This window comes from Anomaloglossus baeobatrachus, chromosome 3 (genome assembly GCF_048569485.1).
Source record: "Anomaloglossus baeobatrachus isolate aAnoBae1 chromosome 3, aAnoBae1.hap1, whole genome shotgun sequence".
In the NCBI taxonomy this organism is placed as follows: domain Eukaryota; kingdom Metazoa; phylum Chordata; class Amphibia; order Anura; family Aromobatidae; genus Anomaloglossus; species Anomaloglossus baeobatrachus.
Window position 1 is genome coordinate 55,851,424 of NC_134355.1, and position 21,477 is coordinate 55,872,900.

The 21,477-nt window shown below is 46.4% G+C and overlaps 1 protein-coding gene across 1 annotated transcript in view; it reads left to right on the top strand.

The window, feature by feature from the left end:
- Positions 1 to 21,477, top strand: part of CAMKMT (calmodulin-lysine N-methyltransferase) — a 654,168-nt gene that overhangs the window by 604,722 nt on the left and 27,969 nt on the right. Inside the window, exon 10 of the mRNA XM_075339193.1 lies at positions 4,653 to 4,784. Within this exon, the coding sequence (XP_075195308.1) occupies positions 4,653 to 4,784 (132 nt within the window). The remainder of the gene's footprint in view (positions 1 to 4,652; positions 4,785 to 21,477) is intronic.

Consider the following 21,477-nt stretch of genomic DNA (forward strand, 5'->3'; position numbering starts at 1 on the left):
ATTCTGGTTGTTATCACAGGACTTCTCGTCAATATAGGTAGGATCTACAATACATGTGTCTGCATTATTGGGATCTTATTGGCCCATAACACTGTTTGGACTTTATTCTTTTGAACGTTCATCCTTTGCCATGAAACTGTGAAATACCCACTCCTTTTTTTGCAATGAAAATGTAAATACTGCTATGAGTATTGTTGAGGGAAGTTTGCAGTGAAGTGCATCATGCCTCGGATTTGAACTGACATCCTCCTGTGCTCTGGTCCATTTCCCTGTCGCTGAGCCACAGTCAGCTTCGATCACTGTCCAGGTTCTGAACACTTTGTCTCTGTGTGGTCACTTTGTGTGTTCATTGTCTTTCAGCCAAGTGTTTCCTATGTTGCAATTTAGTCTATGCAATCCAGGTGTAACTATTTAAGGCTTGCACGGGCTTCCATTTCCCGCTGGTGATATTTCTGAAGTGGAGGCTGCTTGGAACTACATGCTGTTTGTGTTTCTATTGACAGTTTATAACTTTTACGTCCCCACCGGAGTCCGCTCCATTGACTTCTGCTTCGATCACCAGGCGACACCGTGTTCCTGCTATGGATAGTGCTGGTGATGGGAGAGGAGTCGATGCAAGCAGCGCTGGTGGGTGCAGGCTCCGCTCATCCACTGGTCTGGGTTTCCTTGAGATCTGCAGTACCACTGGCTGACTGTAGGTGGCATGTGTCTTCCAGCTGAAGTTACCATCATTCAGCTACAGCCAATAGGAAGACACCATGTGGCGCCCCAAACCCGGTCAGGCTCCACTGAGTACTGCACCCATGCTGGGAGAGTACTTCCAGGAAATCCTAAGGACCACAATGAGGTGTGTACGCACAGATACATAGCAACCAATTCTCCCACATCAGTAGATGGGACCCTTGGGTAGTCTCCAGAGGTGGCTAGCTTTCAAATCTCGTCAAGGGGTGGAGCGGAGGGGCTGAGAGCTAAAGTGCAGAGGTTGTCAGGAAAAGAGGAGAGCCAGTCTGGTGGTGGTGAGCGGCGGTCGCGAGGCGGATCCGCGCTCTGACACTATTCAGACCCTGCACGAGGTAGTAGCCGTTAGCGGGGGAGAACGGTCACTTGGTCAAAACAGAGTAGTGTCCCTGGTGACTAGGCACGTACGGGGTACAGGTCCCTAGAGCAGACTCCAGTTTAACTATCTGCTAAACCTGCCAGTGAGGGGAGCTACAAGTACCTCACCAACCTCACAGAGTCCGAGCCTTAGCAGCAACGCAGGGACCCATAAGGAGATAGAGCCTGAAGCCATCTCACCTGGTCTACGCTGCCGGCAAACGGGCCAAACACAGGGGAGAAAAGGCAGTAGCGACTCCCTGGATAGACCCCCATGGTACTTCAAGTCATGGGGTTATCCGAACACAGAGTGCTAGGAAGGCGAGGTAACAGTTTACCATCAGACTGACCCGAAGGAGCCCCTGGTCCTACCTGGTTCATCACAGCAATGCCCGAGTCAGCTCACAGCAACATATGAGTGACTAAAAACCAGTTAAAAGACTTTTGGACTCAGCCTGTGTTATTCCGGGACCCGCTACTCTGGGGCCTGCCTCACTCACGGGAGGCTACATCATCTGACTGCAAACCCCATCAGCCCCAGACACTCGTAAAATATGCTGTGGCGGTCATCCACATCCCTGACCGCAAGCCGTGAGTGGCGTCACGACATATACAAAACTAACAGTACCTATTGCCAAACTAAACAAGCCCTGTGGCGTCCCTGAAGAGGATCAGCATCCCTGGGGCGTCACATTTTTTTTGGTGTCACGAACAGGATCCTGAACTAAACCCGTTCAGACGAGTGACAGTGTGCCTCGGCGGTCCAATCGAAAAATTTGAACCACCGCCATTTTCTTTGCCACCGTTGAAAGTGCGTCATCAAAAGGCTGCAGCCCGCGCAGAAAAAGTAACCGCCCACGGAGAGGAATGACTGTCCCAGAATCCCCAGAGCGCTCTGACCCCGCGAGAAGAGGAGATGGGAGGGCTGATCTGTCCCCGGACTGCTGAGACGCCCCCAGTCCTGTGGGAGGATAAACAAAACTAAGGCTAGAAGCTGATGAGCGAGGGAAGGAGCAAGATGGCATCGGCAGAGGGTGATCAGAAGGAGCAAGGCTGGTCAAGGCCCATGACGGCGGAGGAGCTGGAAGTGGAGGTTGAGAGGATTGCTGACCGCATGGAGGAGCAGCGGAAATGGGAAGTAGCCACCTGTAGAAACAGAATGCTGGTGGCGATCCAAAGCCTGTGGCTTTCCGTTCAGCGGGGCCCACCTGGAGGCGCCGCCCATGCTCAGCCTAAACCACCGTCAGCGACAGCGACCCCGCCACTGGATGTCTCCAGCCTGACTCCGGGTGAGTCTAAAGCTACCCCTTCCTTACCTGGTGTGCTAGTCCCGCAGGCGTTACCATCAGAAGCTGGTGCGACGCCCATGCCGTCCTGACCTGAAGCGGTCGCAACACCCTCTCCGCTGGAGAGGGGTCCGGGTGCCCTGCCCTCGGCTCACCTGGTTGCTAAAGGCCCAGTCATCGAGATGCCGCTTACCAGACCTGAAGCGGTCGCACCACCCTCTCCGCTGGAGAGGGATCCTGAAGTCCTGCCACCGTCCTGCCCGGCTGCCGAAAGCTCGACCCCAGAGCTGCCACTTGCCCAACCAGAGGAGGTTGCAGCACCCTCTGAAAGAGAGTGAGACCATATCAAGGCCGCGCTGCTGTCCCCCCACCGACCGGAAGAGGTCGCAGCACCCTCCGCCAGGGAGGGAGAACAGGTCCTGCAGCCTATCCGACCTAACAAGGTCACAGCAAACCCCAGCAGGGAGGAAGAGATGCAGAGCGCTTCGCTCACCTGGTGTGCCACTGAGGACCAGGTGATGTCACTGCGACGGGAGGCCCACCCCAGGGCCATTTCAACGTCGCAAGCCCGCAGAGAGCGACGACTGGTGAGAGATGGTCGCCCACGCCCCCTTGTGGAGCCCATCCTGAGGAGTGAGCAGTTGGAGGCCCGGGACCTGCAAGAAGCAGTCCCTGCGGCGGGCCAGATCCCAGGCTTGAGGTCCCCTTCACCTGGGAGTAGTGGAGCCCCTGGGGCCTGCCTCACTCACGGGAGGCTACATCATCTGACTGCAGACCCCATCAGCCCCAGACACTCGTTAAATCTGCAGTGGCGGTCATCCACATCCCTGACCGCAAGCTGTGAGTGGCGTCACGACATATACAAAACTAACAGTACCTGTTGCCAAACTGAACAAGCCCTGTGGCGTCCCTGAAGAGGAACAGCATCCCTGGGGCGTCACAACCACACCCTTCTTATTTCCCCTCCTGTCTGCTGACCATTGCCAGAGATAGTTTTGTATTCCTCGTTCCTGTCCCGCCTTGTTCTGTTTAGTGATTCTGGTATTCTGACTTCTGCTTGTTTCCTGATTACCCTCCTGCCTGCTGTTTATGTACCTTGCTGCCCGATCCGGATTTGACCTCTGCTTTATTTTCTGATTACGCCCTTGCCTGCGTGATTCTGTCCCTGTTTTGCACTTCCCTGTTCGACCCTGCCTGACTACTACTCTCATCGGACTGCAGCCTTCCACACGTAGTGATCACCAGGGCCCTTTGTAATTCCACATCCCTGTATAGGGGTTAAAGGGTTCTAGGGGTCCTGCTTGGTGAGTGGCTTCCCTCTAGTCTGTCAATTACAGACCGTCTGAGTCTGTGGATCCAGGCAGGAGTTACAATAATGTTGGTTTATTTTATTTTACTCCTCACCTTCGCCCGGATTTTTAAGGAGGTAAGGCAAAAGGACCGATTGGTCATCTGAGTCATCCAATTAGGGTTGTTTTAGTCTGCGCAGGTGCCTTTCGGGACTGCGCAGCTGGAACCTCTAGTCTGCACAAGAACAGAGCGGGTCAGGTGCAGTAGTTTTAAGTAAAGGCTTCTTTACATGCAGCGACATCGCAAGCGATGTCACTCGTGAAAGCACCCGCCCCGTCGTTTGTGTGTCATGGGCAAATCGCTCCCCGTGGCGCACAATATCGCTAGTACCCGTCACACATACCTGCCTAACGACGTTGCTGTGGTTGGCAAACTGCCTCTTTTCTAAGGGGGCAGTTCGTGCGGCGTCACAGCGACGTCACACGGCAGGTATCCAATTGAAGCGGAGGGGCTGAGAGTAGCCGCAGGAAAGTCACGCCCACCTTGAAGGACGCAGGTACGGTGTTGTTCGTCATTCCTGGGGTGTCACACGTAGCGATGTGTGCTGCCTCAGGAACGACGAACAACCTGCGTCCACCACCATCAACGATATTTGGGATTTGAACTACGTGTCAACGATTAGGTGAGTATTTTTGATCATTAGCGGTCGCTCGTACGTGTCACACGCAACGAGGCCGGATGTGTGTCACAAATTCCGTGACCCCAACGACATCTCGTTAGCGCAGTTGTTGCATGTAAAGCCCCCTTAAGACCTTTATTTTACACTATTTACCACGTGTGGACGTCAGTGCACAGAACAAAGATACTACGTGGGAACGTAACCTCGGAGAAGTTTTGCTCTACTTATATTTGGACATTTGCCCAGCGTTCTTCCACAAATGTATTTTCTTTCTCTCTGATTTTTTTTTTTTATTCTTGCAGGGAAAAGCGATGGTATTTGCTCCTCCAAGAGGGAACACTTTAAACCAGTTTTGCAATCTAGCAGAAGCGGCTGGCTTTTCTATCCAAAGACATGAAAATTATGATGAGCACATTTCCAACTTCCACTCCAAGGTTGGTTCTCTGCTTGCGACAGATAATACTTTAATCCACATTGCATTTTGAAAAGATCATGGTCTTTTTGGCAGGTAACAAACATTTGATTAAAGCGGTCCTTAGGTGAGCTGCTTCTAAACAGCTATTTTTATATGTGATTAGTTTTTGCTGTTAAACCACCCTTTATCTCTCCACGTCTAGCAGGGTTTAACACAAGAATCTCCTGGCTGAGTTACCATAGGGAAAAAAAATAATAATAATCATCATCCTGTTCACGGTTATTTGTATGGCACGTTGTGTATGGTCCAAAGTCAACAAGCGGGTTAAAACGGCGGTAAATAAAACAAACCCAAATGTTCGGCTAATCTAGAAACAAAATGTGTTGAAACAAACAGATGGCTAATGTCTAATTGTGTCATATCATACCTTAAATCCTTATCTCTAGTTGCTTTATGGTCGGGTCACTTGGCAGATTCAGACTGCTAAATCTCGACACAGAATTTCACAGCTGTGAGGTTATATGTCAGATTGAGGCGCCGTAAGATTTAGGTCAAAAGCACTTATGTGTGATTTCTAAGCTTGCTTACATAAAGCCGCTGCTTTCGGTTATACTCTTGTTATTTGTAGGTAGATACTAATGAAAGGCGTGATAGGAATGAATGGCCGGGCTGCAGTTTGCAATATCTAGGGGAGTGTTATATGTGTATATTAGACATAGGTCACTTTCATTAAAAGGGCAATTAAAATATAAGCTTATGCAGATTATGTTGTCATGGACAGGCATACCATTTATTCTAACCTTCCCGGAATGACTGCCAGAATAATGATACAGTAAAATAGATCCTGCCAATACATAGGATGTTCTCCTATAACAGGGGTGGGGAACCTTTTTACTGCCGGGGGCCATTTGGAATTTCCTACTAACCTTTGGGGGCCGCACAACATTATCAACCTGAAAAATAACCCTGCTATATTTGGTCAAACGATTAATTAACTCACCCCTATTGTGGTGGCCGGAGCTGCTTCTCTTTGGTGCGATTGTGATGTTCGGTGATATTGATCATCTTGTTTCTCACAGCTGCTTTTCCAGGTTTGTCTCTGTCTGGAGATGCTGGGGGCATACACATCACAGGAGGGGCCGGGGCGCATAAATTACAGGAGACACTGGGAGTACACATCACAGGAGGGGCTGGGGCATATACATCACAGGAGGGGCTGGGGCATATACATCACAGGAGGGGCTGGGGCATATACATCACAGGAGGGGCTGGGGCATATACATTACAGGAGGGGCTGGGGCATATACATCAGTAGGGGGCATGGACAGCCCTGGCGGTGGCACAGACATGACTGGGGACACGCACAGCACTGGGTGGCAGCACGCACTGCACTGGGTGGCAGCACGCACTGCACTGGGTGGCAGCACGGACTGCACTGGGTGGCAGCACTAGGGAGACAGACAGGTCTGGGGGAACATAGACATCAACAGGAGAGCACGGACTGGGGAGCATAGAAAGCAGTGGGAGGGTACAGACAGCAGTAGCGAGTTAAGAGCACTGAGGGGTGGCACACAGCACTGGGGAGCATGGACAGCATAAGGGGGGCACAGACAGCACTCACCGTGGCATGGACAGCACTGGTGGCAGCATGGACAGCATTAGGTGGTGCGGACAGCACTGGTGGGGGGGCATAGACATCACCCAGGGGGTACAGACAGCACTAGGGGGGGCACGGACAGCAGAGAGGGGTTACACCGCGCTGAGGGGGTACACAGCACTGTGGTGTACACAGCATTAGGGGGTACACACAGCACTAGGGGGTACACACAGCACCTGGGGGTACACACTGTACTAGGAGGTACACAGCATGAGGGGGTACACACAGCACGAGGGGGTACACACAGCACGAGGGGGTACACACAGCACGAGGGGGTACACAGCACGAGGGGGTACACAGCACGAGGGGGTACACACAGCATTAAGGGGTACACAGCACGAGGGAGTACACACAGCATTAAGGGGTACACACAGCATTAGGGGGTACTCACTGTACTAGGGGGTACACACTGCACTAGGGGGTACACACAGCACGAGGGGGTACACACAGCACGAGGGGGTACACACAGCACGAGGGGGTACATACAGCACTGGGGGGTACACACTGTACTAGGAGGTACACAGCATGAGGGGGTACACACAGCACGAGGGGGTATACACAGCACGAGGGGGTACACACAGCACGAGGGGGTACACAGCACGAGGGGGGGGACACAGCATTAAGGGGTACACACAGCATTAAGGGGTACACACAGCATTAAGGGGTACACACAGCATTAGGGGGTACTCACTGTACTAGGGGGTACACACTGCACTAGGGGGTACATACAGCACGAGGGGGTACATACAGCACGAGGGGGTACATACAGCACGAGGGGGTACACACAGCATTGGGGGGTACATACAGCATTGGGGGGTACACACAGCATTGGGGAGTACACACAGTACGAGGGGGTACACAGCACTGAGCGGGGGGGGGCAGCGATGGGTTGAGTACTCGCAGTGAGGGGGAGGGAGAGTCACACACACACACAGCACAGTTTCGGGAGGCTGGTAAACCTGCTGCAGCTCTTCTGTGTGACTTTATCGCAGCGTGCTGCTTACCCGCCCACCAGAGCACACAGGCCGGGGATAAGCCTAGAATGTATGGGCTGCAGTCAGGTCCTGGAAGTCAGGATCTGGAGAGAGCCCGTACATTCTAGCATCTACCCACAGGGCATCAGGCAGTGGGATTTAAAGGGCCGGCAGCCGGGAAAAGCGCGGCTGCCACCAAAGCACAATGGTCCCCGGGAATGTGCCCGGGGGCCGCATAAAATGTCGTCACGGGCCGTATACGGCCCGCGGGCCGGAGGTTCCCCACCCCTGTCCTATAAGCTAAATCTCCAAGCTCCTGGGTTAAATGCACAAGATGGTTGTATTAAAGGGTTTTACTACCTAAAGAGGTTGTCTTGTTCAGCAGAAATAGTATTTTTTAAGGCTAAGAGCCTGCTTACATCACTTTTGACCAATTTGTTCATGATTTCCACAAACTGGGATTTAAATATGCCCCGAAGGAAACTCTATAGAAGTCACGTTGTACACCATCTACCTCCATTCTGCTAGTGCCTATCTTTTTAATGACTGATGGCACATTCTATGATCTATGATCCTGAAGTCTAAGAAAAAGACTGATGGCACATCTTACCTTTCTAGTGTGAATAGGTGTAAACTGAGCATGAAACATGGTAACAAAAAGGAGACAGTTGCACTCTGTAGTGCTAAGATATATAGAACAAGGAATATGGGAATATAGACATGCATTACTGCTATGAAAAATATGGAAAAATTGAGATCCTTAGCACACAAAAATGGCCAATGTTATGTGAGCCCAACAGCCAGCAGCAAGGCGACCTTTTTTGTTGGGTCTCTGCCTAGTCTAATGCCTCTCTTTGGGTTAAAAAAAAACCCCTCCAATTTATGGGCAGACAGGAACCTGCAAATGGAGAATTAAAATCGCCTGAGGCAGAAGAGCAGGAGTGCTCAATCAGAATGCATGACCCTGTAATCTAAGAAAAACACTGATGGCACATCCTACCTTTCTAAAGGGAACAGGTGTAAACTGAACATGAAACATGGTAACAAAAAGGAGACAGCTGCACACTGCAGTGCTAAGATATGTGAAACAATGAATATGGGAATATAGACATGCATTACTGCTATAAAAAACATGGAAAAATTGAAATACTTATCACACAAAAATGGCCAATGTTATGTGAGCCCAACAGCCAGCAGCAAGGTGACCTTTTTTTGTTTGGTCCTGCCTAGTCTAATGCCTCTCTTCGGGTTAAAAAAAAACCCTCCAATTTATGGGCAGACAGGAACCTGTAAATGGAGAATTTAAAATAGTTTAAGGCTGAAGAGCAGGAGTGCTCAATCAGAATGCATGACCCTGTAATCTAAGAAAAAGACTGATAGCACATCCTAACTTTCTAATGTGAACAGGTGCAAACTGAACATGAAACATGGTAACAAAAAGGATACAGTTGCACTCTGTAGTGCTAAGATATGTGAAACAATGACTATGGGAATATAGACATGCATTATTGCTATAAAAAACATGCAAAAATTGAGATACTTAGGCTTACATAAAACTGACCATTTTTGTGTGCTAACAGCCAACGGCAAGGCGACCTCTTTTTGTTGGGTCTCTGCCTACTCTAATGCCTCTCTTTGGGTTAAAAAAAAACCCTCCAATTTATGAGCGGACAGGAACCTGCAAATGAAGAATTAAAATCGCCTAAGGCTGAAGAGCAGGAGTGCTCAATCAGAAGGTATGACCCTGTAATCTAAGAAAAAGACTGATGACACATCCTACCTTTCTAATGTAAACAGGTGCAGGTTCCTGTCCGCCCATAAAGGAGGTTTCTCTTAACCCAAAGAGAGGCATTAGAGTAGGTAAGGAACCAACAAAAAGAGGTCGCCTTGCCGTTGGCTGTTGGGCTCACATAAAAGTGGACATTTTTGTGTGCAAAGTATTTAAATTTTTACGTTTTTCATAGCAGTAATCCATGTCTATATTCCTTTATTCGTTGTTCCACATATCTTAGCACTACAAAGTGCAACTGTCTCTTTGTTGTTACTTTATTTCATGTTCAGTTTGCACCTGTTCACATTAGAAGGGTAGGATGTGCCATCAGTCTTTTTTTTAAACTTCAGGATCATACCTTCTTATTGAACACTCCTGCTCTTCAGCCTCAGGTAATTTTAATTCTTTATTTGCAGGTTCCTGTCCGCCCATAAATTGTATTTTTTAACCCAAAGAGAGGCATTAGTTTGATATGGACCCAACAAAAAGAGTTTGCCTTGCCGTTGGCTGTTGGGCTCACCTAAAACTGGCCATTTTTGTGTGCTAAGTATGTAAATTTTTCCATTTTTTCAGACTTTCAGTCTTTTTTTTAGTCATTTTCTTCAGGTGTCTTTTAGAAGAGACTCGCTGCAGAAGCATCTTTTTCATATGGATTCTGCCCGAAATCCACTTGAAAAAGTGTTGCCAAAGTGCCCCATAAAATTAACATGGTGCACAGCAATGTGAAAACAACAAATGTCAAAACAGTGTTAGTCACTTCTTTTAACTGAACCAAAAGAGAAAAGAAGTGCCATAAATGAGGGATCACCAGACCAAGACTTCAGAAAAAATTATTATACATTTTTATGATTAAAGTCAGCAAAAAAACTAAAACAAACAACACCATAAGGTGTCTAAAGGCAACACAAATGATTTAAAGCATTTAAAAACATCAAAGACATAACAATGTATCACCTGGGCCTGAATAGACCGAATAATTATGGAAAAACTGGGTACTGTAATAAACACCAAAAAACATGCATTATAAATTGCAAAGGACAGGTATGCACTACATCAAATAAATAGTTTATGAAGATAACATGATTCTTAAGACATAGATGTGCAACAACTGACCAACCATGATAGGACAAGATCAATACATAACACCCCAAAGAAAATCAAGAAGGGCAAATAGTATTTTAAGATGCGTGTGGCTTCAGAGTGTGAAACCTGGCTTACAAATTAAGCAATGGTGATTGCCCTAAAAGAGCAGATACATGTCCCAGAGCCAGGGCTTGTATGCATGAGGCCCCGGTATATGAAAACAACCCAGTGTAGACCCAGGTGATCCCTTACCCAATACGTGTCGTCACTCAAGGTGACTTTGTCAAGGGCAAAAAGTAATGGATCACTTCTTTTAACTCCTTCAAGATTCGGAAACCCTAAAGGCCCCGTTACATGCAACGACGTATAAATCGCTGGGGTCACGGATTCCGTGACGCACATCCGGCATCGTTAGCAACGTCGTTAACGATCAAAAATACTCACCTTATCGTTGATCGTTAACACGTCGTTCATTTTTAAAAAATCATTGATTGTTGAGGTTGTTCGTTGTTCCCGAGGCAGTACACATCGCTACGTGTGACACCTCGGGAACGTCGAACTACAGCTTACCTGTTGCCACCGGCAATGAGGAAGGAAGTAGGTGGGCGGGATGTTACGGCCGCTCATCTCCGCCCCTCTGCTTCTATTGGGCGGCCGCTTAGTGACGCCGCACGAACCGCCCCCTCAGAAAGGAGGCGGTTCGCCAGCAACAGCGACGTCGCTAGGCAGGTAAGTACGTGTGACGGCTCCGAACGATATTGTGCGCCACGGGCAGCGATTTGCCCGTGACGCACAAATGACGGGGGCGGGGTACGCTCACTAGCGATATCGCTAGTGATATTGCTGCGTGTGACGGAGCCTTAAGGCTATGTGCGCACTAGAAAATGGATTTTTCTTAAGAAAAATCCGCACCCATGGCAGAATACCGCACCCGCGGCAAAAACCGCGGTAAAACCGCACCCGCGTTTTTGCCGCGAATTGCCGCGTTTTTTCCGCGGGTTGGTCCCTGCGTTTTTTTACCATTATCTATGGCAAAAACCACAGGTACCTACAGAAAAGAAGTGACATGCTCATTAATTCCGTAGCAGAAATTCCGCGGGTAAATCCGCAGGTTTAAAAAAACGCAGTGTGCGCACAGCATTTTTTTATTCCCATAGGATTTGCTGGGGAATGACTGCAGAAATGTTAGACACATTTTCTGCAGCAAATCCGCGGTAAATCCGCAGCATGCGCACATAGCCTAAAGCGGTTAAAAGAAGTGACCTGCTCATTTTTGGCTAGCTAATGCTGAGAAGCTGTCTACTTATTTTATTCTTAACAGTATAGAGGTAAAGCTGCTGCCAATGGAGCTGCTGCCTCAATAACAGCAAGGCCGCTGACAACGACACCTCAGGAAGATGATTCCCAATGCACATACCCCAAGACTGCTGAAAAAACTCAGTAAAAGCTGTGCAAGAGACCATGTCAAATCAAGATATTTGTAAAATGAAAATATGTTACTATGTATTACTATGTGGTCAGTACCTTGGGAGGTATGTCTACCCTGCTAACCTATGTGAAACACAGGGTATTGACCACAGTGGCCTAGTTTTCGATATTTATATAATTGTTCAACACTAGTTATAAGAAAAGTAGTGTGCATTGTATTTTTTTATCTCTAGACACAAAGCAATATATTGACTGCTAGCAGTTCCCCGTGGGAGAGTTTTTATTTATGCACCGCTCTTCAGCTGTCATGAGTGTGTCCCGCTCTTGGGAGACCTCCCTCTGGCAAGTCTAGGACCAGAAGGTCACCATGCCTTATTGTTTGCAGATCTACTGTACTTGAATGGATCTACTTTCTTTTAGCGCTGCATGGGTTAATGACTTTCCTATCTGGCTGTGCTTTGTAGCCTTCATATCAGGTGCAGCTTTTTTGTGACCACTCCCCTTCTCTATAAAAAGTCACATGTCTTACCATTTGATGCCAGTTATAGAATTTCATTCTTATGCTGACCACTTTGGAAGGAGCCAGTCTCTAGAAGAAACTGAGGAGTCATGACTATTGCAGCAGCGATGTTTTGCTGCATTGAAGAAACTTAGAGTGTTGTCATTTTAATGTTTTTTTCTCCCCTCTGTTTGTGTCCCTTGCCTTGTGTTGTATTATTGTAGTGCTGAGACTGGTGCTCTCGCTGGCCTTCTCACTAGCCAGGGTGAGTTCAGGGCAAAAGAGGGCCTAGGCATGTGATGGCGACGGGGGTGAGGATCCATATAGGAATGCCAGGACCTTCCTTTTATACGATCTCCGTTGTCACCCTTGTGTTGCACTACATGCTGAGCATCTGTGCACTCTAGCATGACAGCAGCCTTTGCATAAAACTCTTGTATACCTCTTTCCCCATTCCCACAGAAAATGTGTAGCTTATATGGCCATATCCAACACCTAAGGGGGTATACTCTGTACTAATACTCAACAATTCATAGCGGCCAACAATAAATGCTCATAGTAGCTGTAGTTCAATGGTTAAACCATTACATCTACACAGTTTTGCATATATTACAATTTTTTCTAAAATATATGTATTTTTATTCTTTTCTATTTGCCATAGTGATCATAATTCAACACAAGATGCATAGCGATTATTGGATAAATCAAATCATTGCTAGCGTGAAATCGGCACCCGACAATAATGTCCTTCATTTATAATATGGTTTTGTATATTGTCATTACTTCATAAAGCCGCGTGTCGATATACTTATTAATATGACAGCTATAATCAATACGCACTTTCACAGGAGTGCACCGCTGCGAAGACTGAACACATAGGATATTGTTGATGTATACTGGAAGAAATGGGGCTATTGTATTAGATTTGTTTTTAACATGCCTGGATTTTTTTTTCTTAAATTATTCTTAACCCCTTGCCTCCACAGTCATAGACTTCATAATAAAGCAATTTTATTTATTGTTTTTTTTTCTATCTCCACCTTCCGAAAGCTAAGAGATCCTGATTTTTCCCGATGTCGTAGCCATGCTTGGCTTTATGCAGGGCAAGTTGTATTTTTTATTACACCAGAGGTACATATAATGTATAGAAACGTTTAATTGAAATGGTTGGGGAGGAATTGAAACTAAAATCAGTTCAATGTACTTTACAGTGTTATTGTGTTCGACAAAAAAATAGGATGCCACTGAAAAGAGGGTCAAGTAGAGTCTATATTTTCAGATTTTGGACTTTATTTGCCTTTTGAAGTCATCAGCTATGGCTGAAGAATGTAAGAATATTGTTCTTCAGGTATTAGAATGGAAGCCCCTGACCAAGTATTTAGCTGATGGCGAAACGTGATGTGATGTCCATAACGCCAAGAAACTCACTTGAAGATAATCCAATGTATTCAAAGAAGACAGCATCCAAATTCAAGGTGATCATAGCAAAGTGTAGTGTATTCTGCAACATACACAAGCAACAACGTTTTGACCTATGATCGCAGGAAGCAGAGGAACAGATTTATCATCACCTGGAGTTTGGATGCTGTCTACTTTGATTACTTTGCCAGGGCTGTTTTTTACCTGATGATTTGATGTTTCCTTTGGTATATTGATATTAGGGGACTCTTTTATCACTTTTTGGTTGCGCACACACGAGCGTATGACTTGCATGAGTCTCACATCGCATCACCCGGCGCGGCCGCACACTCTCCTGACAGGAGCGGGTCGGCTGCATGTATTTCTATGCAACCGACACGCTCCTGTCCAGTGAGTGTGCGGCCGCGCCGGGTGATGCGATGCGAGACTCATGAGAGTCATACGCTCATGTAAGCGCACCCTTTAGGCTGGGGCCACACGGGCACTACTGTGATCCACTTGCATGACACTCGGCTCGTGCTGGCAGTACAGCAGAGCCGAGTGTCATGCGTGTGTCCTTGCAACTGAGGTCCGTTCGTGCGAGCAGACCTCAGCTGCGAGGGGCGGGCCAGCTCTCAGGAGGGGAGGGAGGGATTTATCTCCCTCTCTCCTGCGTAGCCGGCTATTGCCATTCTCGCACTGCACTAGGTGCGAGAGAAAGAGTCTCGGATTACAATCGCAGCATGCTGCGATTGTTTTCTCAGTCCGATTAGGGCTGAGAAAATAATCGCTCATGTGTGCTGACACACAGGCTAGAATTGGTCCGAGGGGAATGCGATGTTTTATCGCACTCCACTCGCACCGATTTTCTCGCCGTGTGGCTTAAGCTGGTGTCACACATAACGACGACGACAACGACGTCGCTGCTACGTCACCATTTTCTGTGACGTTGCAGCGACGTCCCGTCGCTGTCGCTGTGTGTGACATCCAGCAACGACCTGGCCCCTGCTGTGAGGTCGCCGGTCGTTGCTGAATGTCCAGCTTCATTTTTTGGTCGTCACTCTCCCGCTGTGACACACACATCGCTGTGTGTGACAGCGAGAGAGCGACGAAATGAAGCGATCAGGAGCCGGCACTGGCAGCTGCGGTAAGCTGTAACCTGCGTAAACATCGGGTAACCAAGGGAAGCCCTTTCCCTGGTTACCCGATGTTTACGCTGGTTACCAGCCTCCGCTTTTGCTGCCAGTGCTGGCTCCTGCACTGTGACATGTGGCTGCAGTATGCATCGGGTAATTAACCCGATGTATACTGTAGCAAGGAGAGCAAGGAGCCAGCGCTAAGCAGTGCGCGCGGCTCCCTGCTCTCTGCACTGTGACATGTAGCTGCAGTACACATCGGGTTAATTAACCCGATGTGTACTGTACCTAGGAGAGCAAGGAGCCAGCGCTAAGCGCGGCTCCCTGCTCTCTGCACATGTAGCACAGCGACGTTATGATCGCTGCTTCTGCTGTGTTTGACAGCTAAGCAGCGATCATAACAGCGACTTACAAGGTCGCTGTTACGTCACCGAAAATGGTGACGTAACAGCGACGTCGTTGTCGCTGTCGCTTAGTGTGACACCAGCTTTAGGCCTAATGTAGTCAATTGGGACGCAAGATCAACAAAATTAGCCATTCAGGCATTATCCTTTTATAGTTGTTTTTGTTTTTTTCATGGCATTGACTGTGTGTTATATAACAAGGCCATTACATTGAGCAGACTGTTTCATTTGCAGCAAACCATGTTGTGTATTCTTTTTTTCTTTAGCTTTTTTTTTTTTTTTTACAAAATAAAGCATTTTAATTGGATTTTTTCCATTTTTAACGTATATTTAATCTTTTTTTTTTTGTTTCACTAGGGGACTTGACTTTATATGAGCATGATATGAGATTATGTAATGCACCACAGTACTTCTGTAAGTACAGTATTATGCCTGACAAAAGGGCTAGACTGGGCTAAAAATAATACACATACATATAGCAATCGCTTTCTCCCTGTGCTGTTTATTGGGGAAAAAGAGGTGCTTGCAATGCACACTATAAGGCCTCGTGCACACGTAGTATATTTGGTAAGTTTTTTACCTCAGTATCTGTAAGGGCACGTGCACACGCTGAGTATTTGGTGAAGTTTTATCTCAGTATCTGTAAGGCGACATACACACGCTAAGTATTTGAGTTTTTTACCTCAGTATCTGTAAGACCACGTGCACACATTGAGTATTTGGTGAGTTTTTTACCTCAGTTTTTCTAAGCTAAAACCAGGAGTGGGTGAAAAAATGCAGAAGTGATGCCCGTGTTTTTATTATACTTTTTCTCTGATTGTTAAACTCCTGGTTTTGACAAATACAGAGGTAAAAAACTCACCAAATAATCAACGTGTGCATGTGGCTTCACTCTTCCTTATAAACCACACAGACATGAAGCACATAAGAGTGTATGGAGTGTGTAGGTTACCACTAAATCAAAGTGACCCTCCACTCTAAAGCGGGCTTTACACGCTGCGACATCGCTAGCATCGGCTAGTGATGTTGCGCGCGATAGCACCCGCCCCCGTCATACGTGCGATATTGTGTGATCGCTGCCGTAGCGAACATTATCACTATGGCAGCGTCACACGCACATACCTGTGCAGCGACGTCCCTATGACCGCCGAACAATCCCTCCTTCAAGGGGGAGGGGCGTTCAGCGTCATAGCAACGTCACTGCCGCGTCACTAAGCGGCCGGCCAATAGAAGCGGAGGGGCGGAGATGAGCGGGACGTAACATGCCGCCAACCTCCTTCCTTCCGCATTGCTGGTAGACGCAGGTAAGGAGATGTTTGGCGTTCTTGCGGTGTCAGACATAGTGATGTGTGCTGCCGCAGGAACAACGAAGAACATCGTACCTGCAGCAGCGATATTAAGGAAAGTAGCAACGTGTCAACGATCACCATTTTTGGACGATTTTGCGATCGTTGATCATCGCTCCTTGGTGTCACACGCTGCAATGTCGCTACCAGCACCGGATGTGCGTCACTAACGACGTGACCCCGACGATATATCGGTAGCGATGTCGCAGCGTGTAAAGCACCCTTTAAGCTGGATTCACATGATCGTAGGGCATCGGATGCAATATGCTAATGACCCTTGGCTCCCGCTGTGCTGCCAGCGTGAGCCGAGTGTCATGCAACTATGATCTGATCCTATATACCCAAATCAGAAGGTTGACCGGATTTATCCACAATTAATTAATCCTACCAGGATATACAAAACAGTATTCTACCAAAATATCCCAATAACAATAATTCCAATAAAAAGAGTTCTTTATTAATGGTAAATATTTATTAAAAACATAAAGACAATTACAGACAATTAAAACCTACATAAAACCAAAAGGCAGGGAAGAAAGGCTGTGCAACCCAGCATGGACACCAGGTACATGAATAAATCAAAATATATGGGGACCAGATCAATTATGTAATAATGTCAATGATATAATCAATAGTGCAGTCAATAGTCCGGTCATAGATTGACCTTTCAATAGTTAAATGCTATAACTGCAAAATAGACAACTGCCCCTTTAAACCTTTCACAGACCTGTAGCCATGGTGGATCGCACACCAGCCTCCCTGCCTCTCACTCCAACGCACGTTTCACACTGCTGCTTCCTCAGGGAGTGGTCAATGATATGATCTGATCCTGCAACCGGATCACAGCTGCAGAGGAGAGGGGGCAGGCACTGCACTTGGATGTCATCTGATTGCAGTCTGATGTTTCACTCGCAGCCATAGACTAGTATGGATGTGAGCGACACATCTTTCTCTGACAACTGAAGCATACTGCGACTTGTCGCTCATCCAGAATCTTGATGAGAAAAAAGCTGACCATCTGCTCTACCTCATTGAACAAAATTGAAGAAAAAACAAAAAGCCAGCACCAAATGTGCACTACAGCACTAAACATTCCAAACTGTACTTATTATAAAAAAAATTTTTGAGATTTTTGGCAAAAAATTGCAATTTCTTGAGCTGCTTCGCCACGTCACGGCAAATCTCATTTGAAGCAGTCCTACACTAAAATATTTTTATAAAATGTGCCATACGGCCTCACATATGAATAGTAGAACTGCTCTTAGCAGCACTCACCTGGTCTATTTCAATCCCGTACCCATGACTGAGTCATGGCTGTGGGCGGGACAGGTCCAAGCAAATGCTGCATGAAGTAAATAGCCCGTGGACAAAGCCTGATGACTTAATGTGAACAGTCACCAACCGCCAAAATCCAGACAGATGGAATACATCCCAAATTGGGGTGCATAGCAAGGTGGAGGTCAACCACCGACCAATTCAATGAAGAAAAAACAAAAAGCCAGCACCAAATGTGCACTACAGCACTAAACATTCCAAACTGTACTTATTATAAAAAATTTTTTGAGATTTTTGGCAAAAAATTGCAATTTCTTGAGCTGCTTCGCCACGTCACGGCAAATCTCATTTGAAGCAATCCTACACTAAAATATTTTTATAAAATGTGCTATACGGCCTCACATATGAATAGTAGAACTGCTCTTAGCAGCACTCACCTGGTCTATTTCAATCCCGTACCCATGACTGAGTCATGGCTGTGGGCGGGACAGGTCCAAGCAAATGCTGCATGAAGTAAATAGCCCGTGGACAAAGCCTGATGACTTAATGTGAACAGTCACCAACCGCCAAAATCCAGACAGATGGAATACATCCCAAATTGGGGTGCATAGCAAGGTGGAGGTCAACCACCGACCAATTCAATGAAGAAAAAACAAAAAGCCAGCACCAAATGTGCACTACAGCACTAAACATTCCAAACTGTACTTATTATAAAAAAAATTTTGAGATTTTTGGCAAAAAATTGCAATTTCTTGAGCTGCTTCGCCACGTCACGGCAAATCTCATTTGAAGCAGTCCTACACTAAAATATTTTTATAAAATGTGCCATACGGCCTCACATATGAATAGTAGAACTGCTCTTAGCAGCACTCACCTGGTCTATTTCAATCCCGTACCCATGACTGAGTCATGGCTGTGGGCGGGACAGGTCCAAGCAAATGCTGCATGAAGTAAATAGCCCGTGCACAAAGCCTGATGACTTAATGTGAACAGTCACCAACCACCAAAATCCAGACAGATGGAATACATCCCAAATTGGGGTGCATAGCAAGGTGGAGGTCAACCACCGACCAATTCAATGAAGAAAAAACAAAAAGCCAGCACCAAATGTGCACTACAGCACTAAACATTCCAAACTGTACTTATTATAAAAAAAATTTTGAGATTTTTGGCAAAAAATTGCAATTTCTTGAGCTGCTTCGCCACGTCACGGCAAATCTCATTTGAAGCAGTCCTACACTAAAATATTTTTATAAAATGTGCCATACGGCCTCACATATGAATAGTAGAACTGCTCTTAGCAGCACTCACCTGGTCTATTTCAATCCCGTACCCATGACTGAGTCATGGCTGTGGGCGGGACAGGTCCAAGCAAATGCTGCATGAAGTAAATAGCCCGTGGACAAAGCCTGATGACTTAATGTGAACAGTCACCAACCACCAAAATCCAGACAGATGGAATACATCCCAAATTGGGGTGCATAGCAAGGTGGAGGTCAACCACCGACCAATTCAATGAAGAAAAAACAAAAAGCCAGCACCAAATGTGCACTACAGCACTAAACATTCCAAACTGTACTTATTATAAAAAAATTTTTGAGATTTTTGGCAAAAAATTGCAATTTCTTGAGCTGCTTCGCCACGTCACGGCAAATCTCATTTGAAGCAGTCCTACACTAAAATATTTTTATAAAATGTGCTATACGGCCTCACATATGAATAGTAGAACTGCTCTTAGCAGCACTCACCTGGTCTATTTCAATCCCGTACCCATGACTGAGTCATGGCTGTGGGCGGGACAGGTCCAAGCAAATGCTGCATGAAGTAAATAGCCCGTGGACAAAGCCTGATGACTTAATGTGAACAGTCACCAACCGCCAAAATCCAGACAGATGGAATACATCCCAAATTGGGGTGCATAGAAAGGTGGAGGTCAACCACCGACCAATTCAATGAAGAAAAAACAAAAAGCCAGCACCAAATGTGCACTACAGCACTAAACATTCCAAACTGTACTTATTATAAAAAATTTTTTGAGATTTTTGGCAAAAAATTGCAATTTCTTGAGCTGCTTCGCCACGTCACGGCAAATCTCATTTGAAGCAGTCCTACACTAAAATATTTTTATAAAATGTGCCATACGGCCTCACATATGAATAGTAGAACTGCTCTTAGCAGCACTCACCTGGTCTATTTCAATCCCGTACCCATGACTGAGTCATGGCTGTGGGCGGGACAGGTCCAAGCAAATGCTGCATGAAGTAAATAGCCCGTGGACAAAGCCTGATGACTTAATGTGAACATTAATGTGAACAAAATTGGTCTGAGTGCAATGCGTCATGTGAGCGTACCCTTACTCATGTTTTACACTATGGGTAAGTGTGCTATACGAACCAGAAAAGACATACCTGTTACTTTTCATGGACAGTCTTTGGATGTCTCTATGATTTCATAATCTGCTTCTAAAAGTTTGGATTTTTATCTCTGCTTGAGTTGGATCAATTAATTTTATAGCAACACGCCAATTTTTTTTGCTGTGTTCAGTGCTGCAGTAGTGCTGCTATTCTAAGGACCCTGCTCTTGATCTTATACTCACCCTCCAGCATCTTCATCTTCTATCACTGCTGCTCTGGTTCCACGGCTCCATCTTGTCACCGCAACGTCTGACAGTCCAGACGTCTAAAGTTGCGTCATAAGCTCTTAATGCAAATAAACAAGACCCAGAGCAAGGCCAGTTCAAGGCTCTCATAGACTTGCATTAAAGAATGACCTTCGGCGCACTCCATAAAACACCGCAGCAGCTGACAGGCCACAAACCGCCGATGACCAATGGGAGCGGTTGCTGTAGAGGATGAAGACGATGGAGGGTGAGTATAAAAGTAGGATCTGGGACTTAGATTAGAAGCACTACTCCAGTGGTGCTTTCAATAATAAATCTCTGATTCCATTTTCGTTGCTTATTCATTGAAAAGACCTGGTGTTCCCAGTGATTGGCTATGAGTTTATAATATTCACTATTTGTACCTATGGAAATCTAAGGTTTTGGTGAAATAACATTGTTCCATATCAGTTCAGGTTGATGAGATTATTTTTGGCTGTGGGGTACATTTATTTCCAACTTTGGTTCCACTCTCAAAGAAAAAAAAAATCTCAATTATTTTTACCAGAACAGAGATAATAGGGCGTCATACTTTGAGAAGCATGGAGAGGTGTACAGTGCAGCAATCATATCACTGAGAGATCAGACACACCCTGCAGGGACCATCTGTGGGACGTGACTGAGCACCTATTTGTATAATAGTAGTAGTAATTGATTCCATTGCTTGTTCGTTTTACACAGCTCATGGCTATTTCAAAAGGTTTCCTATGAAATTGGGTCACAGAGATGAGCGCATTAGATTTTCAGCCTCATTACTCCAGTTTCAAACATCCAGCATTCAACGTCCAAGTAGAAACCAAATGGGAGCTGGTCTCATGACTAGAGATGAGTGAACCCGAAATTTGGTGTTCGATGTTTGTACTGAACACAGACTTCACCAAAAAAAAAAAATAGTTCGGGTTCAGAGTTTGGGTCTTTACGTATGCTGACCACTCGCATAATTATCGCTGTGCTTGGGTACACTCAGTGCTTGGCCCAGTGCGAGCCACTTGCAGTGTTTGATCGACTCACACTGGGGGTAACAACAGAGTTATCAAATGTAGTATGCACCCCCCCAAAAAAAATAATGGAAAAACCTCACC